The 27,947-nt window shown below is 38.3% G+C and overlaps 1 protein-coding gene across 5 annotated transcripts in view; it reads left to right on the forward strand.

Moving 5' to 3' along the window:
* FYB1 (FYN binding protein 1) overlaps window positions 1-27,947 on the forward strand; it is a 149,910-nt gene that overhangs the window by 76,602 nt on the left and 45,361 nt on the right. For all 5 annotated transcript variants that reach the window (XM_008692612.2, XM_008692614.2, XM_040630486.1 and 2 more), the window contains exon 3: window positions 24,533-24,689. In XM_008692612.2, the coding sequence (XP_008690834.2) occupies window positions 24,533-24,689 (157 nt within the window). The remainder of the gene's footprint in view (window positions 1-24,532; window positions 24,690-27,947) is intronic.

The following is a 27,947-nucleotide window of genomic DNA, read 5'->3' on the forward strand; positions in this document are numbered from 1 at the left end:
TCTCTCCCGTTGCCTTCTGCCCCTGCCGCACTCAGTATTGGGCAGACCAGACTTCAGTGGGTAACACCTACCAGCAGTTGCTACTTCATGGAGACAGCAGCAGCAATAGTGTCCGTTTCTATAGCATCTCTGCTTCTCTATGTCATGTGCTCTTCCCCAAAGGGTCAGAACTGCTGGCCATACAACCATAGTTGTGGTGAGAATTCTGCCCACATCATCTTCCTGGGACTGGTCAGTGTCACGATAGGGACTTCCCTTAAAGTCTTAGTCAACACCCAACCTCCATATGCTCTTCACAGTGTTGCTGCCAACAATGCCCCCACCATACATGAGGATGAGAAGACTGAAACAGGAATGAAGTGTTAGCGGAAGGCCTGGAAGGAGTGAAGAGGCAAAGGAAAATGGAGTAGGACAAGAGAGGCAAAGCTTGAGTAGAAACACATCCCTCCTTCTTTCTTCCAGCTGCATGATAGGGTTTAATAGAATGGTCCTGTTTATGCAGGAGGAAGAGGTAACTGTAGGTGGGGAATCATTATTTTGGACATGGTGACCCATTGGGGAATGGTGTGCTTGCAGATCGTAACAAATCATCATCAAGCACCAAGCATGTGCTAGGTGCCAGACTAGACCCTAGGGATCCAACAGAGGATCCTGCTTGTCCCATAAGAGGAGCAAGTCAGTGGGCACCTGTACTGCCCTGGTAAGTGCTAAGGTNNNNGGGAAAGCACAAGTCCCGGTGGTAGGAGACTTAGGGACTCCTGGGGTGTCTGAGGAGAAGGCTACCTGTTGGAACTGATGCCTAAACTGAGCCCCAAGAGTAGGCATCACCCTGGCCAGTGAGGGAAGAGGAGAGAGGCCCAGGAGAATGGCCCAGGAGCAGGTGCAAAGGTCTGGACAGAAGTGCCAAAGGCAGTGCCAAAGCACAGTTTTCTGTAACTTAAGAGTATTGGCCAAAGAAGCGTGGGAAGTAAAAAGTTACTGGAAAGATAAACCCTGCATACTCTTCCCTGTCCTCTAGAAATGAAAAAGAATCCCCTTTTCCCCCTTTTTTTTACTCTACCCCATGTTTCTTACTCCTCCACAGGAATGCAAACCAATCCTGCTGTCGGGCTATGACATGGGGGCTGGGGCAGGGTGGTCAGCTAGCTGTCTCTGCTCTGGAGCAAAGCTGGTTGCATTTCGTTCCCATCTCAAGCCCTCGGTAGCTGTCAGTCTTGGGGCAAGTTCAGAATTTGCTTGCTTCCTCTCCTACAGATGAGAACAATAATGCTACCTACCTTCTGCAGTCTCTGAGGAATTACGTGAATTCTTCCAGAAGCTGAGCTTTTAGTGCCAGGCATCTAGAAAGCACTCTACAAAGATTATCTGTTGTTACTGTTTTGAGCTAAGAAGACTCTTGTTTGCTAATGTGGAAACCAGTGTTTAGCCTACATTTCCATTGGAAACAACTTGCAAACTTTTCTGTACCCCAACCCACTGAGAGTCAGGACTAGGAAGAAGATTTTAAAACCCAGCAAGTGTTCTATGTGTTCCACAAGATGACATGTTTCCTACAATAAGGGATTTCCCAAGATTCTGAAAAAATTTTCAGGTACCTATCAGAAAATTATTGCAATATATTAAAAGATTTGGACCTGAGCCTTTTGACTACAGCATCTGAATAGGTACTCTGATCTTTGAGCCTTAGAAAAATTTCACTGCCATAAAGTGCTTGGAACCCCATGAGGCACACGGAACAAGCTCAATAAAAAGGTTAGATGCTATCTCGGAATTGCCCATCTACTTTGAGTTCTCCGGGATGTTAATAATGTTATAGGGAAAAAGTAATTCAAGTATGTTTGGGAACTCCCGGGTCTAGCAAAGTTCAATTCATAATTTACTGTAAGGTCTCTAATACATTACTGGGCATTAAGAGTATCCAAAATGAGCATATAGTTTGTGGCAATTTCCAAATCATATTTGACCACACAACTTTTTTGTTTCTCTCCAAGTAGTTCGGCAGGACCAATGTTCCTGGGACCTAATTTTGGAGGAAATTCTGTATGAGATAAATGCAGAGTGACAGCTAATACTTACAATTCAAATTCACCCATGAAAAAAAATATTTTGTGTTTGTGAGAAAAGTTATTTTACTATACAGAGCAGAAACAGCATAAAACGGAACTTGAAGTCATTGTTCTAAATCTTAATTTGCTTGAGATGGGGAAGCTGAGTGAGAACAGCTTTGCAAAAATATGTCACCAGTCAAGTAGGAAGTGGGCATTCTTGCAGCTTCTAACAGCTTCAGCCACTTTGTTGTTCAGAGCCAGAGCTGCAAGGCTTCTTATCTCGGAAAGTACGCACACATGCACGTACAACCCCGAGAACGTGAGGGAGATGATGAAGAGTGTTGGGGATTTGGGTGGCACCCTTTTACATATATAGTTTAAGGTTCAAAAGTTGGCAGTGAAATAATTGCAAAGCTTGAAAAACTTGCTGGGGTTAAAATGGTTTTGCATTTGAAATAATTCCCTGATTCTATACCAACCAGCGGTTGGAGCATTTGTAGTGAATCTCATCAGCCCATGGTTAGTAGATGGGACAATGTAGTTGTGGTTAACGTTGAGAGATTCCATCTGGGGCCCAACTCTATCAACTCGGGGGATATTGGACAAGAAATTTCTTTGACCACCTTCTCGTTTGCAAAATGGGAAGGGTAAATTAGACCACCCCGAAGGGACCTTCCAGCTCTATAGATCCGTGAAATTGAAGGAAGAAGTAGGTTATAAAGTTCTTCTGGCTGTTAATTCCCAGGAAATAGAAACATCTCCGGAGAGCAGGGGCATTGTAGTAAGAAGACAGCAAAAAAACAATCAGCTCTAGAGGTTAGCCACAGCCCCCAGGAAACCAGATAGGTGTCTAGGCCCTGGCCTATGTATGGGCCGCTGTGTAATGTTACTAAATTCAGGGTGATGGTTTTGAAGTAGTGAGTGTGGACCATGAATGCCTAGAAATAATGACAGCTGTCAAAAAGTTCTATTCCAGTATTACCAGGGCAAATTTCCTGAGACAGAGTCCACGTGTTGCAATGTCAGAAATACTGTATATATGAGAGTGAGGATAACTGCTTTCCTCCATGGGTGCCTAATGCCTAATTGAGATTATAACCACCCAGTCTGCCTACACCATCTCAGTTACAATGGGTTTGGGAGGCCAACCGAAATGACTAGCACGTGAAATGACTTAAATAAGAAAATCAAGAAATCATGTTGCTATTTTTAAATTTCTTTTAACAAAAAGCCTCATTTCTGAAAAACCCCGATGTTTTTATCTTTGTTTCTCTTCCCACCATTTATGATTGTCTCAAGAGATAAGCAGCATTTATCTTTTGAAAGATGGGCACTTTTAAAGTCAAGCCGCTCGTGATAATTGGTGCCAAAGGAAGACTAATCATATGATCATCCAAAGCAGCGAGTTCTTAAACGTTCCGTCGTGTGAAAATATGGATTTGGTGGATGCTGTTGGGTGGAGTCGAAGCACCATGCCTTTCAGATCATGCTGTTCTTAGGTGGATATAAACGTGACTTGGGATTCTCTGCATACAAGATGACAGTTGTGAACAGGCCACTGTGGGGCAGCAGAATGAGCTCTAGTGGAAGGGACGCTGCACTGCTGTATTTAGAGAGAGCTGATCCGTGCTCTGCACCTGCCTCTGGAGCATGTAACCTCTGGATCTCACTCATACATAAAGCAAGCTGTTTGATTGTCAGAAAGGCCACTGGCCATCTGAGACACACTATTCCTCATTGAACACAACTGTCTTGCTTAGTGCAGGAATTTTTGCCTGTTTGACTTCTAGCCACTGAAAAGCCATTGCAGCAACCCTCCTCCCCCACCCCAATTCCAAATGCTTCCTTGGAAGCTGGTACAGCCACTCGGAACCAAGACTGGCCAGGAGGAGCAGTGGGCAGTCATAAGTCTGCAGTTTTATACATCTTAGAAACATCCTATGGCAAGAAAGCCACACAAAAAGGCGCCCTAACAGTTGAGCGCACTTTGGAGTTATAGAGCAGCAATTCCATACACTTTCACAGCAAACTTTGGTCATTCTTCTCTTCTTCTCCAGAAGAAGGCAGGGTTTTTTTCCCACTGAGGTCAAAAGAAGCCCCCAGCTAGTTACAACCATCCGGCACCCCCACACTCCAGCCCGTGTCAACCATTTTCATCTCCAAACAGTCTTGATTCAATCCAGCCCAGCTATGGCTTCTGTTAGGCTCATGCATCCACTGGAGTCTTCCCGGAACCCTGTCGCATAGATGGCTAACCCACATGCTGTTAACGTACTCCCTGCTCCACCAACTGGGTCCTTTCTTTGATGTTTTCTTGGATTCTCTGTAAAGGCTGACCAGTCAATGTAGAGTCTGCCTGGGTGAATCTCCTCTCTGTTCTCTTTTCCCACCCCAGGTCCCCTTTTCCTTTCGCCAGCTCAGAGATTTGACTATCAACAATTCCCCTTCCGCCCAGGAAGTTAATGATTAATCTTGCTCACCCCAGAACCATCTCAGTACACACATGGGTGAGCAGGCAAACGCATAGCCATGACTCTTGGGGAATCTTAAGGTACTCCTCTTCGTAAAAACAAAATAAAACAAAACACCTGGGGAAATCTTTCTGTTGGGGGGAAGAGTTCTGCCTGCGTATGTTTGCACTTAGTATACTGGTTGTTGATTTTCTGCGTTGCCTAATTTCTCCTTAGCTTCTCTTTTCATCTTAGACAGTAGCATGTATTTTTTTTCCAGTTATTTCACCATTGAGATGCTGAAAAAAACTTGCAAAGGAAGATGTTTAGCTTTTATCTTTTTTGGGTTTTCAAACAAATGAGACTGGGAGATAATAAGAGCTGGAGGGCACTATTTTTGGTTTCCTGGGATGGTAGAAAAATATAAGGCTTGAATAAGGAAAATAGGATTCTACTACTGCCATAGATCTCAGTTCAATCAGCTAGTCGCTGATGCAGTAATATGGAGGGTCAAAAATAAACAACTTGCATTTTAAGACTGAAGAAAGAGAGGTTGTGATAATATCACACTTCGGGCAACAAGTTGCCACACCTTAAGTAGTGCAATGACTACTTAAAGTTACCAGTCTCTTCACAGTCTTCTACATTTTTATGTTGACCTTTGAATATGACAAGGTCTAGCACCATTTCTACACCAGTGATTCTCAAACTTTAGTGTATGTTGGAATGACCTGAATGACTTATTAAAACACAGATTGCTGGTCCCCAGCCCCAGAGTCTCTAATTCAATAGATCTGGGATGGGGCCTGAGAAGTTGAATTTCTAATAAGTTCTCAGGTGATGCTGATGCTATGGGTACTGGGCCTATAATTCGAAAACTACAATCCTATACTACAGAAGAAAATGGATAAATGCTATCTTCAGGTTATTTTTAAACATTCTTTAAAGCAATCTACCTAAGACATCTTTTTATACTTTAAACCTTTTACCAGATCAGTAATTTCAGCATTAGCTGACTTGAGTTTCACAATTTATTTCATTTAAAGGAGAAGAAAAAAAAAATCAGTTTCTCAAAATGTGGGCTATAGGCCACACGCATCAGAACTCCCTGAGTTTCTAAGCAAGAAAACAAACCTCTGAATTCCTTCCAAAACCACTGAATCAGAATCTCTAAGGATGGGTTTCTAGAAACTATTCGTTAAATAAGCACCCAAGTGATCTTTATGAACCCTAAATTGTGAAAACTACTGCCATAGATCTCAGTTCAATAGGCAGCCTAATAACAAATGTCTGAGCAGTTGAATTCTGACAATTTAATAAGATCCTAAAATATGATTCTTTCCAGGAACTAGGAGTCATATTTCAGTTGAAGATTCTGAGCTATCAAATATCACTTTAGCTTTTAAAATAAATACGCTATAGAATTTACTGATGTTTCAGCTATGATACAAGGGTACCCTAAACATCTTTCTATGATTGCTGTACATAGTTGATCTTTCCCCATCATGTACCAATTTTTTTGTCACTAAGTAATTAACTTGCATTCTTTCTGTTTAATGTTATCCCAGTTAGACTTCTCTAACTTACCAGGGATTCTTTATATATATATAGTTCTGGTTTTCTAAAGCAACTATAGGCCCTCCAAAAAGGTGTTAGCAACAATCTGAGTTAAGTGTGCCCCTTTATTGTAGTCCTGCAAAAAACTACATTGGAGGTTTGGTCAAAATGAACACTATGACACAATTTGTAGGTGTCGAAGTTTGCCAAGATAAGTATAAGTAATGCAGTTTTAGCAAAGCATACCAGAAGAAATCAGTCTGGGAGATTTTAGGCAGGTATAGCTTCTCCTGTCTCCCCAGTTCTTTTTTCTTTTTCTTTAAGATTTTTTACTTATTTATTTGAGAAAGAGAGAGCATGAGCAGTTGGGAGGAGCAGAGGGAGAGAGAGAGAAGCAGAATCCTCGTCACACAGGGAGCATGACGTGGGGCTCGATCCCAGGACCCCAGGATCATGACCTGAGCCAAAGGCAGATGCTTAACTGACTGAGCTACCCAGGTGCCCCTATCTCCCCAGTTCTTAAAGATAACTTTGGGTTGATGTCCATCATATGTTGCTTGTTTGAGGTGAAATCCTGGCACATATGGAAACCCCAAGGTGGGGGCTTATCAAGTCTCTTATCCTTCCTCCCAGCTTCATGACACTGAAACTCCAACCTTTCATGGCTGTAAAATATGCATTTAGCAAGCCATTATTATCTGGATCTAATGTCACCATTTTATGTACAATTTCTCACTGGGCTACCAGCACTGTCTTGCTTCACTGTCCACAGAGCATATAAAAACAATTAACTATCAGATATATATAGATATAGATAGATATAGGCACATTGCAATCAAGCACAAAGATCAGTCAATGGATAAGGGCAGAAGTTATCTACAAGTTTAGAGGGATTCAACTTCAAAACGGACTCCAAAGTGCATGGTCTTGACTGACACTCTTCATTGACTAGTTTAGATTCTTGTCTCCTCCATGGCTGACATTTCTCGCTGAACTTTGACTAGTCTAATTCTTATCTATTCATAATCCTTGGTCTTGGTCCTATACTCCCAACTGGTCCTGCTCTCTTACTGCCAAAGATGTCCTTTCTCTTGACCAAGTCACTGATTTTAAGTTTAATTCATTTTAGACCCAATGAATTTCTCTATTGGATGACCTTTTATTACAGTTCCAATACTGATATTAAATGTTATTCTTTCTACTAATTATATGACTTCTGCTTATATTTTACTGTCATCCTTCCTGTTCAGTGCCCTGTGACATTCAATTATACTACTGTGCACTAAAACTTGTATTATGGTGTCCAACCATACAGTGATAGAAGATAGGAATGTCTGGGCAGAGACCAGGCCAGTGCAAATTCCTTAGGCAAGAAACAGCTTGATGTGGTTAAAGAAATAGAAAGACATGGCGTGGGCTGGAATACCACAGGTAAAGGGGAAATGGGCTGGAATAATAGGCACTGACCAAATCCCATAGGTCTTAGGAGGTCATAGTTTGGAATTTGTGATAGGAAGCCATTAAAATTGGAGTCATTAGGAACAAGAGTGTTACAATCTGGTTTACATTTTTGGACTTCTTTTTGCTGTGAGGAGAATAAAATGTAGGCAAATAAAAAAGAAGTTGAAAAACTGGCTAGTAGGCTTTAAGGTGAGGAACAATGTGATTTGGACCAACATGGTATAGTGGAAGAGACATAACTAAATTTGGAAAATGTTTCAGATGTAGCATTGATAAGAATTGTTCGTATATCGGGTGTAGGGAGTTAGAAAAAACAAAGAGGGATCAGTATGAGTGATTGCTAAATATTTATTCATTAGATGTTAACTTATTAATTTGACCAATTTATTATTACATTTGGACTTCCTACAAGATAAGATGCACAGTGCAAATGTAATAGTATGATTTTAATTTAATTATATAGTTTAGTGCCGGAATTTATTAATTAGATTTCGGAACCATAAAACTTGGTACATATTGTTTGACTGGTTAAAACCATTAAGCAAACCATACAGTTGAGATCAATGAGGGGGAGAAGTCTGTATGTCCAACTGGTAAAACTGGCTGAGCTGTGGACAGTCAGGACAGTGTATTTCAATCTGAGGTCTTTGGACATTCTTAGAGATCCTTAAATTTTCTATACACAATTTTTAATTGTGTTTTTATTCAAATGAAAAACTAAAAAATAATTAATATAGGCTTTCATTTACATTAATTATGGCTACAGTACACCTTTATTTGCCTTAGACTAATGAAAAGTTAACAAGTGAAATCCAAACAGTGTCACAATAACCATAAAAACAAAGGTTTCACAGTAACTGGAAAAAGAAATCTAGTGGGGAAATTGAATTAGAAAACAGAACATAAAACTATAGCAATGCTAAACTTTAAAGAAATATTCTAATTAGAGCACTTTAATTAAAAATAGAATATGCAAAAACAGAGTATGAATATGGGCTAAAAAATGGATTTACTCAATGATTAAACACATGCTGCTAATTGCAAAGATTTATTACACCATAAGGAAGTTGTACAAATACACCTAATTTAACTACATTTTCCCTCTCAAATCTGTAATAAGAAAAGGGAATGAACATTAAACGGAGTATCTACTATGAGCTAGGTGCTTGTGATAGGCACTTTTGTTAACTAACATAATTATCATAAAATTATCACGAAGTAGGATTTTTATCATTTTTCAGATTAAGCAGAGGATCAGAAAGATGAAGTGATTGTGTTGGCAAAATTAAAAAATGGCTAAAATGTCCAGTGGTAGAGAGGTTATGAGGAGACAGAACTTCATCTAGTCCACGGTGAGACAGCCCCACGGAAGGACAATCTGACAGAACGTATGTGAACATAAAATGTGCAAGTGCTTCTGTCTCAGCAAGTCTACTTTTAGACATCTATTTTAGAAGACTACCACCACATATAAACAAAGAAGCCTGTACGTGGCTGCTCACTGCTGCCTTGTTCATAGTCAAGGAGGAAAAGACAAAACAAACCATGCACTATCCCATCACACAACACACTGTCACAGTTACACAGAATGACATAGGCCCAGGATACGTAATGTGATATTCAGAGTACAGGAATATTTGGGGTTTTAATTAGATATTTCTATGCATACATTCATAGGTGAGCAAAGGCACAGAAAACTTCCTGCAAAGAGAAACAATGGTTGCCCCTGGGAAGGGGAGAAGAATGGGGGTGAGAAGTCATGTGAAATTTTACTTTACCTGTGTCATAAAACTTTTCCCAGACGTGTTTAATATATTGTTTGTGTAAAAAAAAACAAAAAAACGCTTATTTTTTTAAGAAGGAAGAAGGAGAACGCGGCATAACGTCACACTCCCAGTAGGAGCTTCTCTATGGCTTTTACATATTTTTTCTCTTCTGGGTCTTCTATGTCTCTCTCTTGTCTAGGTCTTCATTTATCATCTGATGCTTTTGTGCTATGTCTGGACTCCAAAAATAGCAATGACAATAATAGTCATGGTCATGGAAGAGGCAAACGTTAACTGAACTGAAAACTTTCTGTGTACACCCGTCTGTCTACACAGGTGTGCTTCTTATAGTGACACTGGCTTGCAGTCACTTTTGTCTCTCTTCGAAACAGTCGACGTTTCGCCAGAACACCTGTTCTGTCCAAGCACTACAGGGAAGATTTACCTTCTTTCATGGCAGTTCTGATCCTCTTTCCTGAACTCATATGACTCTCTACCTGGTCTGATGGTCTAATTTACCCTTTTCCAAACCGCATCGCTTTAGCAGGGGGAAAAAACTGTCTTCCTGGATGAGACTATGACCAGGCAATTTCCCTTAATAAAACTTTCTTTATGGCACTTCCTATTTCTTAACTTAAAAAAGGTGATTTTCACAAGTTAATATAGCCTATAACTATGGTTGGTTTGGTGTGCAGAGTTTTTTTGAATTTTTGTTTTATTTTATTTTTTTTTAAGATTTTATATATTTCTTTGCAGGGGAGGGGCAGAGGGGGAGGAAGAAGAAGAGGGAAAGAATCCCAAGGGATTGAGGAGGTCAATCCCAGAACCCTAAGATCACAACCCAAGTGGAAACCAAGAGCCAGATGCTTAACCAACGGAGCCACTCAGGCGCCCCTGTTTTATTTATTTACTTTGTTTTGCTTACCTAGTTGCCAACATTCAAAAATTGGAAGATTTTCTAGAAAAATCTAGATTTGTTCTTCACATATTTACAACAGGCTAGAACCCCTCACTAGCCACCCCATTGAGAGAGGACACAAGTCTCTTGCTGACCACAGTCACATTTCCAGTTCAGTGTACGAAAGCATGTTCTTGCCTGGCTTCCAGTGACAGCTGAGTTTAAATCACCTGCTTTAATTATTCCTCTATTTGCTCATATTCTAAAGCTGTGATATTGTCTCTGCGGCATCAATATTTATTCCTTCCCTGCTCATGGATGTCATATTTCTGGGTTATATTGATTTTATTTTAAAATCATAGGGAAGAACATTCACTATTCCTTCAGCATATAAACCAGTTCATATGTGAGTGTTTCTAAAATTTGAGTTCTAGTACTTTCTTTGCTTCCATATATTAGTATACTTTTAAAACAACTTTTGGTATTTGAAAAAAAGAAATAACGGTTATTGTCTTCTGCCCAGATATGTTCTGTCTCAGAGCAAGAGGCACTTGGTAAATTAAGAGCATCTGACAAAAAAAAATGTTTCTTGTATACTGACTTTTTCCTTTTAAAATCATATTTTACATTCTTTACAAAAAGGAAAGATTCAAAAGTCAGCAATCTTCCATCAAATTACTGCCTAATAATTTGAATTTCATGTGATTTTATGAATTGAAAATAAAGTCATTTATAAGAACAAATTATATTTGATACATTTGACATTTAATATATAATTCCATATCATTATATGAACGATTATATAGACAGCAAATGAGTAGTAAACAAAGTGACTGGGAGGGGTGAACTTTTAAAGAATAAAAAAAATATTCGGAGACCCTGAATGTTAAAGTTAGGTCTGACACAGAGAAGTTTAAGATAGTGAAGCCTTTCTTTACTTATTTTTCTCTAATTGATCATTAAATTGTTTTGATCTCTACCTCTTCACCTTCATCCTAATTTCTGCTTTAATTATCTTTGTAAACACTGATGTTTCAGTATTACTTTTCTTTCCATTTCGATGGACTATTCTAAGCCGGCCAACATTTTCTTGGCAGCTTGCTTTCAAAGTAAAGTGTTTCTTACTAATACGGTAACAGTGCTTTGTTTTCAACTACATTGGTTTTCAAAATTTCCCATCCACTATGGGTTTACAAATCCTTTGAAGATAAGAACAGATGACTTTGAATTAGGGCAAGGAAAAATTCCGTAAAACTAGGTGTTCTAAGACTGTGACCCAGAAGTTTCAAGTCCTACCTTTGAAAGCTGCTGGGGATCTTCTGAAAAATTTTAAGATAATTTGACGTAAATGGCAATATCTACTTATATGCCTATATTGTAAATGATATTCTATATCAGAGCAAATACCAATCATAAAAGAGATGATGTTCACTTTTTTCAATGATTTAATTAGATTGAATGCTAGATATACCTCTAATATTCTGTATATAGGAGACGCACACACACATACACACACACACACACACACAAATAGAATGTCATATAAGCATATGAAAAGATTTTTAACCTCACTTATAAACATAGAAATGCAAATTAAAATGTCATATCATTTTTTTACCCACCAGAATTGTTAAAGGCTAAAAAAGTATGATAATGCACAATGTTAGTGAGGTTATGGTAAAACAGGTATTCTCATCTTGAGCTAGAAGACAAATGAATTGGTAATACGTACTAAATAACATTATTTACCAAACTGTTTTAATGTTTCATCTTTTTGACTAGTAAATTCCACTTTCTAAAAATTGATATTATCAATGTATTTACACTTGTGTGCAAAGTACAAAAATGATTTTGTAATAGTGACTGTCTAATAATCCAAAAATATCTAAAAAGAAAAGCAACCTAGAGTCCCTCAGATGGTCAAAAAATTCTACTCTGGGCATATATCCAAGAGAAATGAAAACATATGTCTACAAAAGACTTGTACATGAATGTTCATACCAGCATTATTTATAATAGCTAAAAAGTGGAAACAGCTCAAATGTCCACCATCTGGTGAATAGATAAATAGATGTGGTATCCATGCAGTGGATTTTAATTCAGCTATGAAAAAGAATAAAGTATTGATACCTGCTACAACATGATTGAACTGCAAATACAATTTAGTGAAAGAAACCAGTTACAAAAGACCACATATTATATGATTCTATTAATGCAAAATGGCCAGAATAGACAAATCTACAGAAACCAGAAACAGATTATTGGCTGCCTACGGCAGGGGGAGGAAGGCAGGGATAGGGAGTGACTGTTAATAGATAGAGCGTTTATTTTTGCAGTGATTCATATGTTCTAAAATTAAGTTATGATGATGCTTGCACAACTGTAAAGTATGAATACCATTGAATTGTACACTTTAGTATATCTATTGAATTATATCTCAATAAAGTTTTTTTTAATAACCAAAATTTCCATCAGTAATGAGGCTGGTCAAATAAATTATGGTAAATCTAATCCATGAAGTGCTCCACACTATGAAAAAAGAAATTTATTGCTTTATTTGCCCCAATATAGAACAATCTTTTTTTTTTTAAGATTTTATTTATTTATTCAACAGAGATAGAGACAGCCAGCGAGAGAGGGAACACAGCAGGGGGAGTGGGAGATGAAGAAGCAGGCTCATAGCGGAGGAGCCTGATGTGGGGCTCGATCCCATAACGCTGGGATCACACCCTGAGCCGAAGGCAGACGCTTAACCGCTGTGCCACCCAGGCGCCCCAGAACAATCTTTTTTTTTAATCAAGAAAGCAAAATACAGAATAATATGTGTATCACGGTCCCATTTGTGTAAAAAAAATGGAATATTTCTTGAAAGATGTACAGTTCTTGAAAGGCTGGTAACAGTCATGTTTGGGGTGGGGACTGAGAGATGGAAACTAGACTGTGAGATTTTTTTTTCAATATTCCTTCTTGCATTTTCCTAAATGATTTACCATGTATATAATTATTTTACAATAAACTGTCTTAAGTTGTTTTTTTTTCTAAAGGAAAAAGAGTTAAGGAAAAGAAAGTCCAAATCAGTAAAACGGTAAATACCCTACTCTGTACAACAGAGGTCAAGTGTTGGGTACACACAGATACTGACAGCGGACACCCATCCTCAGAAGTTTACTGTGTAACCAGGAAGAAAATAAATAGATAAATAGATTAATAGATTGATTAATTAACTTTGAGAATTTTAAAGAAAATAAAGTTAGTGTAAGAAACCAGCTGTAACTGCTCCGTGTGCGAATGGAGAGCTCTCTGAACGGCATTAGGTCGCAAGGGTGTGAATACTGTGGAATGGCAGTGCAACCACACCACATTTAAAAGGGCAGGTGGCCTTTAGAAGCTTGCTTTCCACAGAACGGTCAGAGACGCAGCAATTAGCATGTGGCTTCAGGCACAAATGGCAGTTTAGAGAACTTCTTTCAAGTTGCTAGAGTATGATTATCCAATTCCCTCTACACAGATGGAAACAGATGAGCCCTCAGACGTTTCATCAGAGCCTGTCCCATAGAGAAGAGACACAACAGTTGCAGACTCAAGGATCATTCACCATTCGTAATACCTGCTATATGCTGGGCAGGCCCACATGCTATTTCTCATTCTCACAGCCATCCTGCAAGTTAGGAATCCAGAGTCTCGATACAACAGGCAAAGAATAGAAACCCAAAGAAGCGAAATAAGGTCCCCCGTGTGCCACAGCTAGTGCTGGTTGGGATCGGTGGTCGAACCCAAGTCTGAATGACCCCAGCACACCTATTCCTTCTACCAAACCATTCCTCTTCCTATGTTGAAAATCGTCGCGGGCGTGTTTAGGAATCAGGAAAGTGAAAGTAATGTTTGTTTGCTTGGGTACCTAATGGGATGATTCTAAGGATGTAAAGTTAAACTTCCTGATTCTTTACCCGTTCTAAGATAGTCTAACAGAACCAGGACTAGGCATGATTGGTTTGGGGAAAAGGTGTTTTGTTTTGTTTACAGTTGAGGTGGGTAGACTGCAGTGTACCCATGATTCAGTCAGCTCAAGTAATAGCTAAGAAGGGTCGTGAGCATTACAGCGTGGTCAGGTGTTTTTACAAGGCGGGTGTGTATGACCACTTCACAGATGAGAGAACAAAGACTTGGAGAAATCAAGCAACTTACTTAAGGCCCCAAATTGAGTAATAAGCAAGTGAAGGTTATCATAAGTGTGCTGGAGTCTGAACTCAAACCCACACCTCCCAAAACCTCTTCATTCTCTGCTCTGCCATGAAGCCACCCAAGCAAAATAAAGATACAGACATGGCCAATGTAGACTTTTGTTCTAAGAAGTTTGGCTGTAGAGGGAAGGAGGAAAAGCAGCTGGTAATAGAATAGGGACAAGGGTTAGAAAGGATATTGTTGTGTCTCTTTATAGAGTGGAGAAGATTGACCTTGTTTAAAGTAAAGCATGCTCTTGAAAGGTGAAACACATAGTAAGTGCTTAAGAAATGATTTTGCTTGATGCAGGTGAAGGAGTTAGTAGTTAATAGAGCAGGGTCTATAAGGAAGCCGACGCCGCAAAGAACCAAGCATGCCAGTTATTATGAGTAAGGAAGATTGACACTTTTCCCGAGAATCAGGGGCAAAGAAAAGGAGGGCGAGCTAGAGATAGGGAGGTTTTAATAACTTAGAACGAAGGCTAAGCAGGGAGGTCAAGTGGAGTGCTCTCCCTGTTCTTAGTAAAACAAAAAATAAAGTTATGTGTGGGGCAAGAGGAAGGCATGGGTGAAGTCCAGGAATGTGGGGAGTTTTGAAACAACCATTATGGTAAACGTGATCAGATCACAGTGATACTTGGTCCTGAGAAAGTTCATGTTCAGTTAGGTGTAAATGAATGTGCACGGCCGTGCAGCCACTAGGGTTTCTGTTAAGTGTGCACCTAGATTGCTGTACAAATTTCCTTGTGCAGTGTTCACCAGTCTGGGACTCTGGAAATGCCAAGCAGCTGCTAGAGCTTCTTTTCCCTTTGGATGGGTAATAGCTATGTGCCTTCCCAGGCCCAAGGAAAAGAAAAGAAAAGTCTCTATTCCAAGTTGCCATTTCAATGGCTAAATTCTGGGGCAGGCATGGAATAATTCCCGAAAAATAAACGTCGAACTTTATAAATGATTTCAAAATATTTTAAGTCAGGATAACTTAGCGACGATTTTATTTGCGACACCCCTCATCTTTATGGGATCATTTATTATGTTTATACAACACTTTGGACTTTTCAAAATGCCTTCACGCATATCAGCTCATCTAATCCTTACACTTGTGAAGTAGTTGGGATCATATTACTACCATGCAGGGCAGATGGAAAAACAAAACCTCGAGGAGGTTAGTTAACTGATTTGCTGAAGACAAGAAGCTCTTTAGTGATAGAGCTGGCAGTAAAATCAAAGTTTTCTGACGTCTGGCCCAGTTCGAGACATCCCAAGAAAACCAAAGTTAGAAATCCCCACATCTTCTCCCCACCCCTTTTTTTCTTCCCCCTCAATTCTGTTCCTTTTGTTTGGAGAGTTTAGATCCTTGGGCAGCCTGTGTTTCAGTGAACCTAGAGCCGCCCTTCACAGAACCAGAGAACCCTGCACACCACTGACTCATGGAGGGCCCTTAACTAGTGATTTCTTCCTAGGAAAATGGCTCCGGCATCCCATCCATCAGGTACCCACTCAGGCGTGCCTGAGCAGGGGCATTTGACTTGTGCAGGGCCTCTTCTGAGGTTCCAAAATTAAAGAAGATGAAAATCTGTCAGGGCGCCTGGGTGGCACAGTTGGGTGAGCCTCCAACTCGGTTTCAACTCAGGCCATGATCTCAGGGTCCTGAGATTGAGCCCTGCATCAGGCTCCACACTCAGCTAGGATTCTGCTTGAGACTCTCACTTCCCCTCCATGTGCCCCTCCCCCCTTAAATAAATAAATAAATCTTAAAAAAGAAAAAAAGATGATGAAAATTGAATCAGATGTTGGTAACCTCCCAAATTCTTGAGAGCTGTTTTTGTGCTTTTGTGTCTCTCCCTTTCATTCCCAACCTTCCGCATTTTTCCTGTAACCAGTCTGAACTGTTGCCTTATACAAAAATAGTCAGTTCTCTCTCATTTTTGCCAAGAGTCACCTTTTTTATTATGATTAAGAATTTTGTTATTAAAATTATTACATCTCTGGTGGAAGTTCAAAGGTTACAGCAAGATGTAAGTCAAGCTCCTACTTCTTTTTAGCAAAATGCCCCGTATCTCCTTCTTAAAGCCTTGAACTACTGTCACAATGTCCAGGAACACAGTTCTGGGATTTTGACTTGCAGTGGGAATGGGAAGTAAGTTGCAAATTCCCCTGATTAGTTTACCACCACCGAGTTGTCCTGTACAGTCCAGGAGTGCAGCTCTGTGCACTGAGAGGCCCCTACCCCTACACAATCCTACCATTCTTTGAGGAATTCCAAATGGTCTTGTCAGAGCCAGTATTTTAAAGCCACAGACCACCTACACAACACCTCCTGAACTTTGGGGGATAAGACCCATGGTAGATCAGTTTGGGGTGTCGTCTCTCAATTTAAATCCTTAATTTTTGATGCCCACTAAACTCCAAACTTGTATTTTTCCTTTATTTATTTCCTATCTTCTAAGTCCTTTGATGACTGCATTTCAAATTCCTCAATTCCATTTCTTGAGTCTTTTTTCCTTGCTAGCCTGTGTCAGTCATCCACCTTCAAGGGCTTGTTTTCCACTAGCTCTTGAATGTCTACTTTCCTACTATCTGGTTTCCAAAATCAAATTCTGATATAAATTACAAATTTAACATCTAAAACACCCATATATGTGAGTATATGTTTCAGAATTACTTTACAGTCTCCAGAGATATTTCTGCTCTACATGAAACTGAAAATCATTGTACAAAATCACACTAAGAGGAAAGGTATCAATCAGAAAAGCTAGACTTACACTCAGATCTTTGGAAAGTGTGTTAAGGCGTACGTTGGAACTTACCAATAATGTCCATGTTCTTTCCTTGAGGAGCAGCGGAACAGAGCAGAAAGGGCATAGACATCATGAGGATTGACTAGGGCTCAAACTCAGCCACAGATGAGTTTCTATTGCTTACAAACTCTATGAGTGTGGATATTTTCTTCACTATCGAATGGAAACTAAATAAGAACATAAACCCCAGAGGGTTAGTCTAAAGATTAAATAAGATTAAATATGTAAAATGCCTAGAATGATGCCTGGCAGGAAAAAAAAAAAAAGGATTGCTTAACATTGTTATCATTAATCCCAGAAATTTCCTATAGATTTAATGTTTCTGTTTATTCTTTACTTATTTTATTATAATTCAATATCCTCCCTCTTCTTTCCATCACAACAAGCTAGATTTTTGTTTTTGACAATTCCAATATTATTAATTATATTTTAGCATACTTTATAAAGTCCAGATTGAGATTTTAAAGCCTATCATATTACATTAAGGTAAATCACCTGGGTTGTGTTTTTTTTTTTTTCTGAAAAACTAAGATGCTTTTCCTTAGAATGATTTTGCATACATGCAAATATATCCCTTGTAGTATTTGAAAGTGACCGCAGATTTTGCAAAGGAAAATGTTTCACTGCTCAATACTCTTGTAACATAGGAAGACCTTAGTGTATGTGTTCCAAGCTTGATGAGGAACAGAACGCTTGAACAATTAGTTTAGTGCTGCATTATGCCTTTCAAATGATCTCTGACAATTTTCCAAAGGTAATTTTTAGAAAAATCCAATCAGTCCCCCTCTGTCTCTCAGCTGTGCTTTCCCCAGCTCTGCTGCATCCTCAGGCAAACCCTTTCCTGGTGGTGGTGAGACAGATGCTGGCAATGCCGGGGGGAGGGGGGCTCCTCGGAGTTCCAAGTCCAGTGGGAAAGCAAGCACCCCCCTTTCTGAGTAGCTCAAGTTATTATAACTAAGGAAAGAAGAATGGATGCCAGGCAAACAGAACAGCAGGGACCCACCACAGATGCCCCGTCAGGAAGCTCATGTGCCCATGTAAACATGAAAAAGTATTACCTGGGTTTTGGGGTGAGTCAGTTTTAAGTGTTTCCAGTTCATCATTCCCCAAAACATGTCTGTAATTTCTCACCTCCAGGTCTTTGATCACTTTCATACGGTAATTCCCCTGGCTTGTCAAAATCTTTTCCATGAAAAGATGGATGGATCTTTATCATCCACTGGTGGATAATAAACATTTTTCTTCTGTTTAGACAACAGCTTATTAATTTCCACTCATGGTGGCTCACTTCCTGTGAGTACAGCTTTCAAATCATTTAGGAATCTATCAAACCGTATTATTTATAAATTAAAATAGGATGTCATTTTCATCTGTCAAATTCGCTAGGATTTTTAATGCGTATTCTGTGATAACAGAGGCATTTCAAGTCAGTAAGTAATAGCTCCTTAGATTAATGGTACGGAGATACCTAATAAATGATCTAAGAACAATAACAACAGCAACAAAAACCATAAAACTAGATCACAGTCACACCTAACTCCAAAACAAATTATTAATCATTTCAAAGAGTTAAATGTAAAAAAAAAAAAAAAAATGAGTCCAAAAAGAAGCAGAGGGGCACCTAGGTGGCTCAGATCGTTAAGCATCTGCCTTCAGCTCAGGGTGTGATCCCAGGGTCCTGGGATCGAGCCCTGCATCAGGCTCCATGCTCTGCTGGGAGTCTGCTTCTTTCTCTCCCACTCCCCCTGCTTTTTTTCCCTCTCTCACTGGCTGTCTCTCTCTCTGTCAAATAAATAAATAAAATCTTTAAAAAAACAAACAAAACAAAAAAAAAACAAACAAAAAAAGAAGTAGAAAAAAATGTAAGGTTAATAATTATGTGCTCTGAGGGCGCCTGGCTGGCTCAGTCAGTGGAGCGTGCAACTCTTGATCTCGGGGTTGTGGGCTCCCACACATTGGGTGTGGAAATTACTTGAAAATAAAATCTTTTAAAAATAATAATAATGGGGGAGCCTGGGTGGCTCAGTCAGTTAAGTGTCTGCTTTCAGCTCAGGTCATGATCCCAGGGTCCTGGGATCGAGCTCCTTGCTCAGTGGGGAGTCTGCTTCTCCTTCTCCCTCTGCCAACCACTCCTCCTTCATGTGCTCTCTCTCTCTTTCTGTGTGTCAAATAAATAAGTAAAATCTTTAAATAATAATAATAATAATAATAATCTGTTCTCAAGGTAGAGAAGGCATTCCCAAACTTAACTCTAGTGATAGAAACTGTATATAAAAGAATTTACTCACTGAATTAGAGAAAAAGTGGTAAGTCTTATATATCTAAGAAGTTTAACTTTTTGATGACAAAAATGAAAGGGGAAAGACATTTCTAACATAAATATAATCAGTTGGGAAATTTTATTTATCAGATTTGTGGGGAAACTAATTCTCCCTACCTAACCCCCCCCCCCCCCCCCCCCCAAACAATAGCTGCCAAAAGAGAACATAAGCAATTCCTGTGGGCATTGCCCCGGCAGGTACCCCACAAGTCAGCCCTGCGCGGTCTGAGCACATTTTAAAACTCCATACTAGTAAGAGGACTGGAATAGGAAGAAGAGAACATGAAGCCAGAGGGTAATCTTGTTGTTGCTGTTGTTTCATTTGTTTATTTAAATTCAATTAATTAACATATAATGTATTATTGGTTTCAGAGGTAACACCCAGTGCTCATTACATCCCACGCCCTCCTTAATGCCCATCACCCAGTTAGTTACCTCATCCCCCCCACCTCCCCTCCAGCAACCCTCAGTTTGTTTCCTGTGATTAAGAGTCTCCTACTGTTTGTCTACCTGAGAGAGGTAATATTTTTAATAATTACCAAAATGAAAACTTTGGAGAGAGGCAGAACTATCTAGAAGGAATTAAAAAGCTTTTTGTATATATCATTTTAAACCCTGTCACTGACCCTTTAAGATAACTTTCAGTAAAGTCCTTACTTCCTTCAAAGGTTCTGAAGGTTTTGGGTTTTATTTGTTGAGGCATGGTATGGTTTTTGTCTTGTTTTGTTTTTTGGTTTGTTTTGGGGTTTTTTGTTCTCCTTTTCGTTGTTGGAGGGTTTTTTTGGTATGAACAGCCAGAAGCAGAAGCCAAAGTTACTACATTCGGTTTGTCCATGTGAATGGCCAAAAGATGAATACCCTTAATAAAGATGTTCTATTAGCCACTATGAAAAGGCAAATACTCTTTTAAAAACAGGCAAAGGATTTAAATAGATAATGCAATTAAAATGAAACATAGTTATGAAAATGAAAAATTTGACCTCAGTGGTGCTCAGAAACATGTAAAATTAAGACAAAATGTTTTTTCAAGAGTGCATCCCCTTTTCTTCTAAAAAAAAATTGCCCCCAAATTAGGAGGACAAGAAAAACAAACTTCATATTTAGGGAAACTAGACAACATACACAATTCCAATGCATAATGTATAAAATCAGAAAGGTCAGCGCAAAGCCAGGGGCTACAGAGACATTCACTTCATTGGATAGCCAAAAGAACCTATGAATTTTTTAGGTAGAAGCAGGTGCATGCTGGTGAATTTTGAACTAGTTCTCTAAGACAAACTTTGTGTATGTGCATTCTGTATGTATCCAAACATGTAATAAATTTTATAGACGTAAAAGACACATAGCATGGAATATATAAATGAGAATAAGCCAAACAATGCTCTTTATTGAACATTCCAGAGCCAGTTGTTGATTTTTGCCAATTTCTTGTACCTGTAGCCAACCTATGGTTACAATTAAGGAATAACTGTAGTTCCAACCTGAATGTCGACTGCTATTTTCATTTATATTAACAAGAGGAAAGTAAAACAACAAAGATATATGCCAGAACTTCACTCATTTGCCAATGATGTGAGTGACTCTTTTGCTGACCTGTATAATAGCTTTCAGATACTGGAAAATAGTTCCTGAATGTTTTATGCCATTCACCATGTAGTAGTTACAGAAACTACACACTTCTAAATTTAATCTGCATTATAAGCATTTTCTCCACCACCTTCTTAAATCTAACAATCAACGAAACAATAAAACTGAAATTTGTAGTTCTTGTCTATTTCCAGGAGCTAAATACTCCCATCATGCCCAACTTCAAGCTACCATAGTGAGGTCACTGAATGCAGAGTAGGGAAGAGACGCCAACAGTATACCATTACATAGTCTTTCCACAATTTATAGCACTTCTCACAATTTATATGTATTTTACTTATATGTTTTTAGTTTTTATCTATCTCCCCAAACCCATAAGAGCAGAAATGTGTGTGTTTTTTCTCTATTGTATCCTAGTGCCTAGAACAGAGCTTGACACATATAGTAAGCATTCAATAAGTATTTGTTGAATAAAAAAATAAAATGTTCAACTTACACTATGCCAGGTACTGTCCTCAGTGTTTTACATGTGTTAAGACTAAAGTCCTCACCACAATCCTATGAGGTGGCACTATTATGATCTTCATTTTCCAGATGAAACCAGAAGTGATTTTTCCAAGTCACCCAGCAGGTAAGTGGTGGAGGCAGGATTTAAACTCAGGCACTTTGGCTCCAGATCTTGGATGCTTTATCACAATCCATTCGCTCAATATATCAGAGCCCTGATGCCAGCAAAAAGAAATCTCAGAACGTCAGATGTGTGGCAGACCTTAAAAGCAACCAGGTCGCATTAGAGCATGTGGACAGAGATGGTATACTGGAACCGATTCATTATCTGACAGGTTTGGTTTCGTAGAAAATGTTTAAAGACATTTTACAGCACTGTTGGAAATTGTGGGAAGTAAAAGTTCCAAAGAAAAATCTTTGCAAACGAGAAAATAAGACAGTTATTAACTCCAGGAAAACAGTAAGTTGAATGATAAAGGAAATGTAATCAAAGTACACTGCTTGATTCAACAAAAAATAATACTTACCAAGTCATGATAATGAAAACACCGAACATGGATTTAATCCAAAAAAAAGTTACGCTTTTCCTACATTGGACAAGGAAGGGGAAGAGGGCAAAAATCTACATCTACCAAATAGAAAATCAGTAATTTTTTCAAGCAGTAGCTATATGTATATGTGTGTGTGTATATATATAAAGGTAAACGCAAAAGAAACATCTAAAATGCTGGAAGTTTTTGGTATTTGATATTGATATTTTGATAAAAACCAAATTAAAACAAAAGGCAGAATTTTTTCCATAATGTGAAAAATTCAAAACATAATAATGCCGATGTTGGCAAAAATATGTGAAAATCATTCTCATACACTAACCAATGGAACTGTCAGTTAATGTCTCTCTGGAAGACAATTTGATATTTTGTATCAAAAGTCTTAAAAGATGTTGTTTGACCCAGCATTTCCACTTAATGGAATTCATTCTAAGAAAAAACTTTAAATATTTGCAAAGACTAAGATATTTCTTATTACAGCAAAAAAGAAAGGAATTAATACAAATATCCAATATTAGAGCCTTAGTGGTTTTTTTTAAATCATGGTAGAGCTGTCCAAAGAAAAATTGTCCCATTACTTAAAATTATATTGTAATCAGATTAACCCAGAATAATACATATGATATTGAGAAAAATTAAAATACTGGTAACAAAATAGCAAATGCTTCCATTTTACTCCCCTGCTGTAAAAGTATGTTTGCACTAACATATAATTCAGTAGCTATTGCTGGGTGATGGGATTATGGGTGATTCATATTTATTTAGTTTTGCTTATCTTTATATTATAATTTCTACTATATATGTGATTTATTTGTGAGGTTGTTTAATACACTTCAATGTTTAGCAATCATACCTAAAACAATATCTCATTAATGGTTCAAGGAAGTCATGAAAACAAGTAAGAATGTGTTACCTATGAGAGCAGACACAAAAACTACACTTCTTGGGTCTAAAATAATGAGTCCAATGAAGCATCATCTATATTTTTAAAATCATAAAGAATGTGGCATTAAAGTTGATGTAGACTTCTTCACAAAATCTGGAATATTAAAACTATGGTTTACAAAAGCTTAGAAAAAGTAAGAGAAATTCTTTTTTATTCGTTTTTATCTTTTATTATGCAATTTTCCACCCATATACTCTACACCTAGATTTAACAATTGTTGAGGTTTTTCTTAACAAGGTAAGAGAAATCCCTTTTATAGTGGTAATTAAAGAACTTATCTATCTTTAAAAAAAGAATGTTTATCAACATTACTAATCGTCATGGAAATGCAAATCAAAAGGCCAATGAGCTATCACCTCACACATGTTAGGATGTCTATTTTCAAAAAGACAAGAGATAGCAAACGCCAGGAAGATGAGAAGAGGGAACACTTGTATACACTGTTGGGGATGTAAACTGGCACAGCCACCGTGGAAAACAGTACAGACTTTCCTCAATAAATTAAAAGTAGAACTACCATAGAATCCAGCAGTCCCACCTCTGTGTATATATCTAAAAGCAACAAAATAATTATTCAAAGAGATATCTCTACTCCCATATTTATAGCAGTATTATTCACAACAGCCAAGGAATGGATACAACCTAAGTGTCCATCAACAGATGAGTGGTTAAATAAAATGTAGTAGATATATAAAATGGTATATTATTTAGCCTTAAAAAAGAATGAGATCATGTCATTTTTTACAATATGGATGAACCTGAGGTCATTATGCTAGTGAAATAAGCCAGAAAGCCAGACAAAGACAAAAAATGTGTGATTCAATGATATGTATAATCTAAAAAACAACAAAAAAGTCAAACTCAGAAACAGAGAGTAGAAAGACGGTTGTCAGGGGCTAGAGTGAAGAAAATAGGAAGAGGTTGATCAAAGGGTACAAACTTTCAGTTATAAGATGGATGAGGTCTGAGGATCTAAAGTAAAACGTGGTGACTATAGTTAACACTGTATTGTATAACAGAGCTAGAACGTGAGTGTTGAGAGACTACTAGAACTTAAGTGTTCTCACCTTCTACCCCTCAAAAAGATAAATAGATGATATGGATGGATGTGTTGATTAACTCAATGGAAGGAAAAACTTTAAATATATATATATATATATATATAATCATCGTGTTATACAATTTAACTATTTTATAGTTTTATTTGTCAATTATACCTCAATAAATCCAAAAAAATAGAACATTAAAAATGTCATGTTCTATGGTACTTAGAATATTATACTCTTTAAAGCATTAATTTAACTTAGGATGCATTTCTTACATTTTTATATTTGAGATCCTCATTTCTGCAAATTTGGAATAGCCAGCTCTTATGTTTTGAAGATTTATCTTAATTCATGGTATTTTTTGCTCTGCTTCTTAGGTATCAGCAAAGGCCAAACGTCTTACTCAACTACTTCCCTACCACCACCTCCACCATCCCATCCAGCCAGCCAACCGCCATTGCCAGCATCTCATCCAACACAACTGCCAGTCCCAAGTCTACCTCCCAGAAACATTAAACCTCCCTTAGATCTAAAGTAAGCAAAGATTATCTTCCCATTTCTTTGTCAATCTCTTGCTGTAGATTTTCAAACTGTTCTTGGCTGAATGCTGGAGTTGCATGGTAAACTGCTGGGGCCACTAATGTGGGCAGATGGAGGGAGAAGGGATGGCTGAGCAGGCTGCTCTCATACCCCTATATCCTTAAGCAGCTATTGTTTATCTGTTTCTACAGTGGTTTTTCCCTTGGGAGTTCATTTGAAAAAAATTTTCACTGCCTTTTAAAAATTTCGAAGCATTCTTCAGGTTAACATTAGGATCATCTCTTCCACCATCACCATCACTGCCACTACCACCACTACCATTATCACAATCATCACCACCACCATCATCACCATCAGCACCATCAGCACCATCATCACCTCCACCATCATCACTACCATCACCATTATCATAATCATCACCACCATTATCATCACCACCACCATTTTCACCACCACCATATTTTACTGACTACTTATGACATGCTAGGAACTTTACATATATACGTAGAAAGTGTTTTCATCATTTCACAGATGAAGAAATGGGAATTTACAGAGGCTAAGTAACTTCTCCAAGATTACACAAGAATGTAGAGTAGAAATTTGGAGCAATGTCAGTCTGAGTTCAAAGAAAATGCGTGCTTCTAACCACTCTACTAAATAACCTCCTTAAGTAAAAAATGCAGGTTTTCTCTCAATCTTCAGATTTTTGGCTGGGTGTTAAAAAACAAGCCCACTCTTGCTTTTCTTAGATGGTGCTTTTTAGAAATGTTGATACTGTATGGGTTGCTATGGATGGGATCTCCATCCATGATTTATCAGAATAGCTGGTTAAGGAAAAAGTAGGCAGAAGATTGGAATAGAACCAATGTCGTTTTATTTTTTTTTAAGAGTCAATTTAATTTTTTTTTGATGTAAAGTTCGATGATTCATTAGTTGCATATAACACCCAGTGCACCATGCAATACGTGCCCTCCTTACTACCCATCACCAGCCTATTCCATTCCCCCATTCCCCTCCCCTCTGAAGCCCTCGAATGTCATTTTAAAAAGGCATTGGACAATGGCAAGTGTAGATCCTTATGGCAAGTTTGACTAGGTGTTCACTTTCTTCTTCTAGAAAATTGCTTTACATGATTCTCCTTTACCACAAATAAGCAATATCCCCAAATATTTATCTACAGTTTATTTTTCCTCCACTTTAATCCCGTACCAGACTGATGTTCTTTACATTTAAAGTACTTAATATCCACAATCCATATAATACAATCTGTTAATAGCAATATCTTTACATTAAAAGTACTTCATAACCTATACACAAGAATCTATTAATACCAATATCTGATTGACAGCTTTCTTTTATTGATGATGATCAAGGTTTAGAGCAGGGGTTGAAAACACATCTGTCATAGGTAGCCACCACCGTGTTTCACTTTACTGTGCTTGTTTGAGGTATAAAGGCAGTAACTAGAAAGTGTTAGAGCAGCTGAGGAGCTATTACCTTGCTTGTGGCCTACATTGTGCATTTCTGTTAACTGTGTGCCCTTCCAGGCGTTCGATTTTGTGAATTCTAATTGAAAGCCTCTAATACCCCATGATATCTTGCTACCAAATAAGAGCTTAAGCCCTCTGCCTACTAACATGTGAGTGCTGAATAAATATTTGTTTAGTTAAAATAACTAATGAACATGTGTTCTTATATACCCTTGACTTCTATAAATTATTTTGCTTTCACAAGCATTAAATTTTGTTTATTTTCCCTAATTTTTTTCCTAGTCTGATAAATTTAACCCACTAGGTCATGATCGTAGCACTTTTGAATTTTATTATGTGACCCTATCCCAGCTACTGCCTTCAGTCTTGTGTAATTCTAGTGAGAAATTTTAATAAATACCCTGAGCATGAATCCCTGAAAATTTATAAGACATGAAGACTGATAATTGTTTGATTGAAGAAATTGTGAAGAGAAGGAATATTTGGCACTATTCCTGCTGTATGAGGAGTCCCCAAGACCACCGTATGTTTGAGGATTCATTTAAAGAATGCACAGGACCCAGCGTATAGTACTCATGGCTAAGATTTATCACAGTGACATTGTCCTTCTATGCTTAGGAGGGACACACTTCTGAGAATGCTCCTTTCTCCAGCTCTGGAAATTTATAATACCTCTTCCCAGGGAAGCCCAGTAGAGACAAGTTTTTATTGAGAGTTGGTCACATAGGCACCTTCAGCCTAACCACTACCAAAATACCACACTTCTAGAAGGAAAGCAGGTTTTCACCACAAGTTGCATTGTCTTGGCACAGCAAGGCACTCTTATCAATTAGGCAACTTTTCATATCAGTGTAGAATTTTTTAGAAACGGAGTTCCCAGATGCAAGCCAAGGGCCAATCTTGGTGTCAGATTCTTCTAAAATTAGCACCTTAGGCCTACTATGTTATTAAGGACTCCTAGTTAGAAAGTCGGATTCATCTAAGAGTTTCCGACTCCACAAAATGCATACTCTCAGAAGAAAGATGAAGAGAAACAAGAGTCTTCTTGGATGTTGTATTGCCTAGACAAACAATAATTGGGGAATCTGAAAGTCAACTATCTGACGGAGAGAATAGAGGGAATGAAATTAAGGGACACCTACATTTCTTTTTTAAGTAAAATTGTGGTGTATAGTGAAAGACTTTCAGGCTCCCATCAGAGAGCTCAAGTAAATTCCAAAATGAAGAAATAGCTGGATTAGAAACTTTGCCCCAAGTAGGGGAAGCCAGGTAAGACACGAAGAAAAAACAAGAGCAAAATAAGTCTTGATATTCAGGCTCAAAAATTTATATTTCATGTGAGAGGGAAGTTTATGGGATAATCTTTTAAACAAAATTGTGAGATATGTTTGTTCCTGTTCTTTCCTCATGCCGCCAGCCTTCAAAACACATGCATGGGTGTTTTCCACACATTCCCTCTGCCAGCCTGCAAATGCCGTTCCTCCGCTTTCTGGTCAGAGGCCACTCTCAGAGCAAGTCTAATAGATTTTTTTACATTCACTCGGGAATTTTTTTTTTCTTTTTTTGAGCCACTACTTTGTACTGTTGTAATCGTAGTTCAGGAAATATCAGTGAACAAAATAAAGATCTCTGCCCACATAAAACAGGGAGCAAGAGACCCAAAGAATAAATATAATAAACAGGTAAAGGAGATAGTATGGTAGGAAACATCAAGTAGGAGAAAAGAAAGCAGAGTTAGGTGGTGTAGTGGGAGGGTGGGGTT

This window comes from Ursus maritimus, unplaced genomic scaffold (assembly GCF_017311325.1).
Source record: "Ursus maritimus isolate PB19 unplaced genomic scaffold, ASM1731132v1 scaffold_15, whole genome shotgun sequence".
In the NCBI taxonomy this organism is placed as follows: Eukaryota; Metazoa; Chordata; class Mammalia; order Carnivora; family Ursidae; genus Ursus; species Ursus maritimus.